This window comes from Serinus canaria, chromosome 9 (assembly GCF_022539315.1).
Source record: "Serinus canaria isolate serCan28SL12 chromosome 9, serCan2020, whole genome shotgun sequence".
In the NCBI taxonomy this organism is placed as follows: domain Eukaryota; kingdom Metazoa; phylum Chordata; class Aves; order Passeriformes; family Fringillidae; genus Serinus; species Serinus canaria.
Window position 1 is genome coordinate 9,337,080 of NC_066323.1, and position 10,267 is coordinate 9,347,346.

General features: G+C 47.3%; 2 protein-coding genes across 3 annotated transcripts; both read right to left on the minus strand.

Annotated features, from left to right (window-relative positions):
- Positions 1 to 3,100: 3,100 nt before the first annotated feature.
- On the minus strand, positions 3,101 to 6,418 carry LOC103815367 (uncharacterized). Its single transcript, XM_050978056.1, has 2 exons — positions 4,489 to 6,418; positions 3,101 to 4,014 (listed from the first exon to the last, which is right to left on the minus strand). The coding sequence occupies exons 1-2, from the start codon at positions 5,045 to 5,047 to the stop codon at positions 3,908 to 3,910; spliced, it is 666 nt and encodes a 221-aa protein (XP_050834013.1). The 5' UTR covers positions 5,048 to 6,418; the 3' UTR covers positions 3,101 to 3,907.
- A 151-nt stretch (positions 6,419 to 6,569) lies between these two features.
- RPL35A (ribosomal protein L35a) lies at positions 6,570 to 10,202 on the minus strand. Of its 2 annotated transcripts, none has more exons than XM_009089121.4 (5): positions 10,080 to 10,202; positions 9,707 to 9,749; positions 8,377 to 8,529; positions 7,428 to 7,572; positions 6,570 to 6,628 (listed from the first exon to the last, which is right to left on the minus strand). In XM_009089121.4, the coding sequence occupies exons 2-5, from the start codon at positions 9,715 to 9,717 to the stop codon at positions 6,605 to 6,607; spliced, it is 333 nt and encodes a 110-aa protein (XP_009087369.1). In that variant the 5' UTR covers positions 9,718 to 9,749; positions 10,080 to 10,202; the 3' UTR covers positions 6,570 to 6,604. The 2 variants fall into 2 exon arrangements, with proteins under 2 accessions (XP_009087369.1, XP_009087368.2); XM_009089120.4 differs by having other exon boundaries at positions 10,075 to 10,114.
- Between the last annotated feature and the right edge of the window lie 65 nt (positions 10,203 to 10,267).

Consider the following 10,267-nt stretch of genomic DNA (forward strand, 5'->3'; position numbering starts at 1 on the left):
TGATCATGCAACCATGATCATCATCCCCAAGGTGCCCCCTATGGTGTGGCATCTCATACCCCAGAGCAGCAACAGAGTGGCCTCTCTGGCATCAGGTGCACTATGCTGCTGCACAGCATGGCCAGGCTATAGCCACCCCTGGAAGAGGAAACAATTACACCCTCAAAGGACATACCCACCCCACTGGTCACAAGCGCATACCTGAGCTGCAGCCCCCACACCACATGCTGCATCTCCGAGTCCCTTCCCAAGCCAGTGCCCTTTGACTTCCCCTCTGCCACGCAAAACAGAGCCTGCAGTCACAGGCCCACAAGCATCAACATCACTACATCCTATCAAAGCACTTATGTTTCCAGGGATATGTGTGAGCTTTAGTCAGGGCTTTGGGGCTGGCACTTATTACACAGATCTCTACCAGCCAACACTGAATGAAAGCCATTGTGCCCAGCCCTGACACTTGCATGGGGAAGTTCCAATCCATGGCATGCAGTAAGTACTTCCCCTATGCCATATCAGAACAGGCTCCTCCAAACAAGTAACGTCTTATCGCAAGAGCCTGGGAAGGGATAAATAGCTCAAAGGTGTAAACGGCCAGAGTCACCTTGGCCAATTGCTCTCTGAGGATTCTTGGAGCCAAACCATCTCTTGTGGGATGAGTGAAGGAATCTCAGAATGTACTGGGTATGACAGCAGAACCAAAATCCACATGTCTGTCCTGGATTGGTGATTTCCAATCCCAGCAACGTGTGCTGGGATTCACTCAGCCACAAATAAGGCTGAGCCATCATGCCTGCTGCCTGCCCATACTCATGGCCACGTGTCCCTAAAGCCCAGCAGATCAGCAGCCACAGTAGAAGGGATGTGCCACAGGCTGATTCCCAGGCACAACAGTGGTGTGGCAGCTCGGGAAGGTCACAGTGTGGCACCAATTTTAATCCAAGGAAAATATTTCCCCCAGTATGGCAGGCTTAGCAAACACTGCCCCAGGCTAGTATCATGGATGAGGGCTTCAAGAGAGACTTTCAGCCCTGGATCCTAGCAAAAGTAATTTACTCATGGACAAGTGCTGATAAGCAAATGGGACAAGGTGAAAAGGGGAAGGTAAAACAGAAAGATTAGGCTCCTCTCCAAAGATCAGGGTCTCAAAGAGCCCATGCCCCATGCCAGTGTGGTAGCCCTGAGAGTAGCTGACAACATGGGAGGGCTACAAAGTCAGACATAATTCAGGAGTCAGGTCTGGCCTTAGTGTTGCCCAAATTTTGTATTTACAAGGATTTTTTTTCTCATCTGTTCAGAAACCTATTCATGGTCCTATGGACAAAAGTCTAGGGTATAATCAGCATCATGACTTGTGTCAGCAGCAGGAGGGGACAGGAACACGTGCTAGTCCCCAGAAATCCTCATCTCTCTGGAAAACTGCCATGAGATCCATAGAGTGTTTACACTCCTCGTGAGCTGCCAGCACAGCCTGTGGTGTGGTGGTACTGGTTAAAGCCTGACTGATGTGCAGACCATTACAGCACGGCTCTCACAGAGCTCTTCCAGAGCAGCACTATGCCACTGACTTGCCTAGAGATGCCAAGATGCCTCAGGCATTTGGAAGCTGACTTTCTAGCTGGCAATTCCCCAGATTTATGAAGATAATTCTTGCAGAGAAGGTATAGAAAAAATCTGAGTTTTCTTCCTAACTCAGGTACACCACTGGCTACTTCTCTGCAGTGGCCTCGATGTTCAAACTGCTAGCACAGCCACTAAAAACTAATATTTGGGACCACATAGAGCTGTTCTTCGTGGCCACTGCAATTCTTTAGTTTATTTTGGGTACACATGTAACACTGTCAGCACAGGCTGGTTGGAAAGGTGAATGTCACCCACAATACCCAAACAACCTTGTTTACATTTCTTTACTCATTAACAGGGGTAAGATCTAACACATACAACTCCCTTTGTGTTACTTAAAGAGGTACAACTCAAACAGTTCAGAGGCAGTCATGAGCTCAGCAGCATTTGTAGTCCTCCATAAGATGTCTTCAAAGCCCTGTCAGGAATCTGAGCAAGAACTCAGATGTATTTAGAAAACCTGACACTCCATCAAACATCCATCTAACAGTCACAGTTGCAGAGAATCACTATAGAAAGCCCTAAGTGAGGGTCAATCACATCTCTTACATATGCTTTAGCTGTCCAGAGCAGACAAAACATCTATTCATTTTTTGACTTCAAAAAAGGAGTGAAGTGTATTAGTAATGCCTCGAAGCCTAAACAACAAAAAAAGGTCCACTGCATTAGAGCCTGCATTTACCAAAATTAACCATTCTTCTGAAGAGAGTAAAAAGAGGACAGGGATAAAGGATTCTTGTGCCAGTTTTGATGATAGAAGAGCAGAGAGACTGAAGAGCAGAGAGTAAGAAGGAATGTGTAGGAGCTGTCCTGAGCCCAATGTCTGATGACCCAGACCTGCTCCTTAAATTCATCCTTTCTGTAGTTTTGGGGCACTTGGAAAAGCATTTGAGCCAGGTAGGAGCTGGTACTCCAAACTTCCTTCAATTATTACTTTGAAAAACACATCCTTACTAGATGCTGGAAAGCACATGCTTTACTTGTGTAGCACTACCAGCTGTTTCCAGGGCATTGCTGCAAGGCACCAGCACTCACTGAGCTCTTCATTCATGGAGACCTCCTTGGGTTGCCCAAAGAAGTAGCAGAGGAGGTAATTGTGAGAGAAGAAAATACCCCAAACCCCACTCCTGCCCCCAACATCCCAGTCCCACTGATTCCCTTCTAGCCTGCCTCCTGTTCACTCCTCCATGGCTCTTCCTACTTCTGAGTCACCAAAACTCTGCCAAGCACCATCACTACCCAAACACTTACAGCAAGGTTGTTTTGCTTCATAAAGCCACAACCTTAAGGATCTGGAAAGAATCTGAATTTGAAAAATAACCTGGAGAATCCTTTCTCTGACAAACACTGGTTTACAGGATCTGTACTGCCCTCAAATCCCACCCCTTCTGTACCATACTGCATAAATCTGCAGCTTCAGCAAGTTTTGCAGTCTTAAATAAAAGCTTTAAAGCTTATAATACACACAGACACAGAGAAATGAGTTAAATATCAGGTGTTTAATCCTTTCTTTGATGATAATGAAGATCTTAGGATGACAAAAGATCTACAAAAAACACCAGAGAAAAAATATATATAAACTCCCAATGCAAAAAAAGTGCAGCTACCTAAAGTGCTTTGCCATGCCCAGAGGATGGGAAATGAGTTCAGCTATTATGTGGGTAATTGGACTTAAAAATATTCTACTGCTCCCAGAGTTCCTCCCATCCAAAATAACCCGTTCCAGAAACTCAATCTGCTGGATGTGTACATGCTTGTATGTAAGGTCAACTCCCTGGACAAAGAACCTGGGAGGGTTTCAGCAGCTTTGTTCCTGATGAGAACCATGTACCAAAGACTCCTCCATCCAGGTTCTTCTGGGAAAACATGGTCTGAGGCCTTAGTCTTGAGTTTCTCTCACTATTTCAGTTTCGGGACAGTTTCAAATCTAGAGGCTTCTGGCCTGCTCTGATTCCCTCTCTACTGACGGCTTTCTTAGGGACAGGTTTCTTAGGGACATTTTGATAATCAAGTCATTTAATGCAAAGCAGAAACCCAGTAATTTTTTTTAAAAGTTTCCCAGGGCAGATTGTTCAGCCAAGGCGGCAAAGAACTCTGAGCTTTGTGGCAAGGACAGTGTAATGCTGAGGGTGCACTGTCCCCTTCTGGCAGCAGCCACACACTGAATTTCATACATGCAGAAGGTCTGGGCAGACAAGCAAGTCAGCAGGAAGGAAGTGTTCTGTAAAGAGACATCCAGCAGGACAGTACTAAAACCAACCTGACAGATTCGGCTGCCCAAGGAAATTCATTCTCCATCTGTCTTTGATATCTTCTCTTGCCTACGTTCAGGCAGAACTCGGCAGTATCTGAGCTCCGGGAGTGAAATAACAAATGGCTCCTGGGAGTCGACTTCTAGGGGAAGAAACACAAATGATAGAAGAAAACCTGACACCATCCTCTCAAAGCTAAGGCCTGTGGCCACCCAAAAAAGGTTGGCACATCCCTCCAATGAAGAACTCAGTGTCAGTGAGGCTGTGGAGCAGTTAACATCATAGAAAGCTCCAGCACAGAGTCAGAACTGCAGCTCTTACAGTGAGCAGCCATTTCCACTGCCATGTGTGTTTTGGGGCAAGGTAGACCCAACACCATATGACTTGGAAGAGGGAACACACTTAGCTTGGAAACATTATCCATCCCCATCCCAGCATGCAAACCCTCATTCTTATTTCTAGCTCATATTGCCTGCAAGGTCCAGCTTGTCTTCCCTCTTTTATCTGAATCCAGTCAACAAGCACTACTTCTGTCTACACTGTCCCTCCCTCAGGTTCTCCCCTGAGCTTGTTTTTGTATCCCTCATCCCTCTGTCTAGCTCCGTTACCCAGTTACCTTCATGGCAGTTCAAGGCTTCTCTCAGTGCCCTACAGGCAGCTCTCTTTGCCTCCAGGACCCCTCCAGGCTGGCCTGGGCTGTAAATTGCAGTCTCTACAGTCAGTTGCAAGGCCCCATCCAGCACACACTGCATTCTCCTCAGCGCTCTCACTGCCTGGTCCAGCTGCTCCTGGGAGTCAGGACGGATCATCACAAGCACCAGCACATCCGGCAGGCAGGGGAGGAGGCTCCTCACATCCCGGACAGCTTCCTCCAGGTGATCCCACTGCATGAGCCTTTTCAACACACTGGCTTGCCATAGCATAAAAATCAGATGTGGGGGAACCAGGTCCTCCTCTTCCTTTCCCTCATTCTCTGCCTGCTGTGGTTTGTGCTTGATGTCCCCTGTGCCACATAGGTCCCGGGTAAAATCCACCAGCAATGATGGAGCTCTTGACTCAGCATGGTCCACCTCCATCACACCCACCCGTCCATTCCGGCTCCCTAGCATGTCCAGTAGGTTGAGGAAATCCCAGGTGGTTCTGTCCACGAAGGAGGCCGACTCCTTTGATGCCATAGCTTCCTCTCACACGTCAGTTTATTGTGCTGCTGGGGAAAGGAGCGGAAGTAGCAAAGGCAATTGCACAGCACAGGCTCAAAACAAGCAACACCTGCTGCTCTGAGCAGCCAACGCTGGGTTGGGTGGGACCAAATGAATGTGAAAATGGCAGTTTTGATACAAAGACTGACAAATTGCAGCCATGTGTTTTTTGGGGTTGGACCTCCCAGAAAGAGGCTTTGTACCTTGGCAGTCAGGTACAACAGAAACAAGTGACAGGGGAAAGAGAAGGGATGATTATGTATTTTTGGGCATCTTGTATCAAACTCAGGACTTACTACCTTCTCATCAGCAAAACCCAACTATACGATAGTGACCACAGACCTACAAATCGGTTACAGTTCACTTTGCTCATTACATTTCCGCCTCCTTCCTCTGTAATGCCTAAAGCTGGTAATCCCATCCATCCTTCTTTGAATCCAACGTGTCCAACCTATTGGTAGTTGTGGAAGACTAAAAGCCCTACCTGACCTGGCCCAATATCCCATAAGCTGCAGTTTCTCTACACAGGTTGAAAAGAGGCTGTTTTCCATGACAAAGGCTCTCCTGCTGTAAAGGACAGCACTGGCAGCAGGCTTAGGTCTTTAAGTCTAGAAAAAGAATTTCTATACCAGAGCTGAGTAGTTTGGTCAAGTTTTTTAATTCCAATTCACAGTTATGTTTTGATTTACCCAACAATATATTCTGCATACACAACTACTCCACCTCTTTCAGAAGGAAGAGGTTAAGCTGTGAAATACGAGCCCACTGCAGGAGACTTGCAAAGCCAACAGCTCAGAGGGCTCCATGATACACACTGGCAGCAGGGCCAGGCAGGGAGAAGAAAGCTCTCATGCCCTGGGAAGGAGGGACTGCACTGGAGTGGGCTCAAGGTGTGGTTGAGCCAGCAGACTCACCTACCTGACCGACTAGGATGCATTGAAAATGATGGAACTACTTGGTGTATGTGGAACTGCTCTCACAGGGTATCCACAGGTCATTTTGGGACTGTGACATCAGCAGCAACCATGACAACCTGTACCCACCTCAAACCTCCCTTTAAACTACTCAGTATTTTGGAAGGATTTTCAGAGATAAACTGAGCCTTGCACTTCACGACTGTAAATTCATTTTTCACCACCTTATTGTGCAGCAAAACTAAAAGCACCGTGGAAGTACAGGAAGATGCTCACTGCCCTACATGACATGCTGGGATATGGCTGGCCAAGAAAACAACATTAACACGTGGGTACCACAGAGCCGTGAAATGCAAATGTGTTTAAATTATTTACACAAAGCAGACACTAAAGGCACACGTGCTGCCCAGGTACACATGGACTCATTATCAGGGATTCCACCAGAACTACTATTGTGAGATGTCAGAGAGGCTTTGCACCTGCCAGGATTTAGTGTCTTCATCTGTGCTGTCAACTCTGATACACTACTGAGAAAGAGGTCTCTAAAAATTGGTGGAGGCAATAAAACCAGAAATATACAAAAGTTAAACAGATTCTCCATTTTATTTTGAATAAAAATTTAGATCCTAGACGGATACAGCATCTGTAAAACACAAAACCAGACAATCACGTTAGAAATCTTGTAATCAAACACGAGTTTTGCAGTTACAATCTAGACCATGAATCTCTTCAACTGCTATTAAAGCAATCCCCAATTTATACAGAAGAGTGTGAGAAAGACTTGCAGGAGCACTTCATGGTGGCACAGATTCTGTGGCAGCCTGCCCTCCTGTGCACCAACAAGAGTTCCCATGGCTCTGGATTTCAGGAATTATCTGTGCTGCCCCTACTGTGCTTTTTCTAAGGCACAGGAGAAAGACAGGAAGGACTACACCCCTCTTGTACTCCTTTTGACAACATCACTATGAAAATGTTACATCACAGCTCTGGGTGAGAAACCTAAAAGGACAGTCCCAATGAAGCCCTGTGGCTAAAATGCTAACAGTGGGAACAGGTGGGAGGGGCCATGACAGGACAGCACTGTCCTCAGTTAAAACATTTGGGAGGTAAGGGAAAAATCAAACAGGTAGAGGAGTAGAAGGGTGCAAAAATATACAGAACAGATTGGTGGAAAAGAAATCAAGGCAGCTTTGGAAAGGAGCTGAGTCCTGGAATTTGAAGAGCCTTTCCAAACAACCTGAGCAAGCACACAAACCCCTGACAAAGAGACAAACCCTCTCAACACAGGAAGCCAGGCTCCAAAACAGTCACTGAGCCATGCTGAACACACAACAACAACAGAACAAAACCAGAATTCCAATGTTCCCTCATACTATGTGGAATTAAAAAGGCACCCCAAAAACTGCCAATAAATATCTTGCTGCTAAACCACATCCACTTACCACCCGGATTCTGTGTCCAATGGCCTTGGCAGGAAGGTTGGAGCGGAACTTGGCACGCACCATGCCACTGTTCCCATGGGCGCGTGTCACCTTCCCCCAGATCACGCGTGTCCTGTTGGGTTTGCCTCCGGGGGTTACCGTGTTGCTGGGGAAAAGGAGGCAAAGAACAGCTCAGCAGAAGAGTCACAGCTCTGCTGTCACCAGCAGTGACAATGTGGTTTCTCAATAATTTAGCTCCCTAACCATCTTTAACTAGAGCAACATCCACTTTTGTTTACTTGTGACATTTTCCCAGCCTGGGATTTTCACTGTACCTTTCAAAGGCGTAATTACAGCTTGTAATTTATCAGAAATTCTACCAGACAACTAGTAACAGCTTACAAAGCTCAAAAATTTGGAAAACACTTTTGCTAATATGATGAAACTGAAAAATCAACATTATTTCTCCAGACACACTGAAGGCAGGAGAAGAACAGGCCATTGGGATAGATGGCAGAAATTGCCTTAAATGAAGAGCCAGGTACCATGCTGGAAATGATGGTGGTCAAATTACCGGTTTGATCAATTTTATTCAAGGTAACTCTGACAGCACTCAAGAGAAAAAAAAGGAAGTGGAAGTAATAAGCAGCTGTCTCCAAGGTGCCGTGTCTACCAGAGAATTAACAGATGTTGCTCAGATATGGACACACAAAAGTCAGAATACAAATTCATCCAGGCTTCACAAAATCACTTTACTGTTTAAGTAACTCAACAGTTCAAAGTATTTAACACAAATTCATCCACTTCAATTTACTCCATCAACCCACCTTCAGTTTTTGTCAAGCTTAGGCAAAATTTGTTTCTCATCCCACTCGCTCTCTAACGTATCATGTAATATCATTATCTCCTAGCATTTACAAAGCCAATACAGTAACTGGCTAATTCAGCACAAGAATAAAACATTACTTACTTTTTAGCTTTGTACACATAGGCACACCTCTTGCCCAGGTAGAAGTCTGTCTCCTGACGGGCATAAACACCTTCAATTTTCAGAAGGGCCGTGTGCTCCCGCTGGTTTCGGAGGCCACGTTTGTAGCCAGCAAAAATGGCCTTGCACCACAGCCTAAAGACATGGAAAACATCTGCAAATTATAACTCACTTCAAAGTAACAAAAATAAAAACAAATCACAAGCTGGTTCAGGAGAAACTACTTCCACACCAGTAGAAATTAGCAGAGGAAACAGCCAACTTTTACAAATCACTGCAAATACTTATGTTCAATGAACAGAGGAAAGCTGAGTATGTGGAACATGAAATGCTTATGAGAACATTGCATTTTCTGCTTGTCATAAACTCCTGGCACTGCAGTACTGGCTTCATACTAAGTTTCAAATGCTTCAGCATTAGCAGATAGTGTTTCCAAATGTCTATTAACACTGATGAGTAAACATTGCTTTTTCTACACACCACAGGAAGTCTCCTGCGTTGCAGTAACTGCTATAGAAGGCATGAGCTGCACCTGATTTGTAGCTTTAAAGGAATGAACAGCCAGAGCAACAGCCTGACATCCACTGGACAGACATTGCACAAACTCTCCAGCAATTCTTCAGGCACTGCCCACATAAAGTCATTATAAGACTTGTCCCACACACCGAGCAGACAACACATCTAGGCCAAGGGCATCCAGCACCCGCCCCAGGATACAGCAGGATCCAACTAAGATACCCAGTTCTACCTGCCACAGTGTAACAGGACATAGACACCACAGATAATAAAAGTGTGATTGATTCACAGAACCATCGAATGGTTTAGGTTGGCAGGACCACCTCACACTAGATCAGGTTGCTCAGAGCCTCATCCAGCTCCACCTTGAACACTTCCAGGGATGGGGCAGCGACAGCTTCCCAGGCAACTCCAGAGTATTCACATTTAATGCCTTCAGTTACAAACTTAATCCCTACATCCTTAAGAAAGTTCGGTAGCACAACAGAAAATTTACTCATGGGAAAAACACATTGCTCCTTTTACCCAAGAAAACAGTCTATGCCAAAGCTCCACTGTACACTGGAGATTAACAAACCCATAAATTTCACACTGATATTTACTGACAGGCCAGGGAAAGCGCAACACATCGTAACAGCAGCTACAACCAACTCAAGAGACCTCAGAACAGCAACACACAGCAGCGGCGTTTAACGGGGCCCTGCAGGACACTGGGCTAAGGAACACTGCTCACTGCCTACTGCTCAGGAACGTTTCAACAGCACCGAGCCGAGAGCCACCTCAGGCACTCACTCACCTCCCGGTCATGGTGTCCTCCCGCAGACCCGGTCCCGGCAGGCCTGGAAACGACACACAGCCATAAGCCTCGGGCCGGCATCACCACCCGGCCCGGCAAGCGGGACCCCGAACACCCGGGGGCTGCCCGGGAGCCACCCAGAGCTCCAGGAGCCTCCGCTCCCCGCAAGAGCAGCCACCTCAGCCCGGCTCCAGCAGAAGGCCCCAACCCGCGACTGGGACCATCCGCCGCACATCGGAGCCATCCCGCCTTGTCTGTGCCCCGGATCGCGCCATCCGCCGCGCCCCGGGAGCCCCGAGCCCGCTGGCGGCCCCACAGCGAGGGCAGCACCCTCCAACCCCGCTCCCGACCCCGCGGCGCCGCTGCACCTCACCCGCAGCGCCCCAAGATGGCGGCGAAAGAGAGCCGCGCCACGCTGCCTGCCGGGAAATGCGTCGGCAGGACCCGAGCGGGCGGCCCGAACGCTGCCGGAAAGAGCAGCACCGAGTTGTGGAAGTTATCGCCCGTCCCGTGTCCCCAGTCCTGTATCCCGCGTCCCCTGTCCTGTGCACGCGTGCCCCG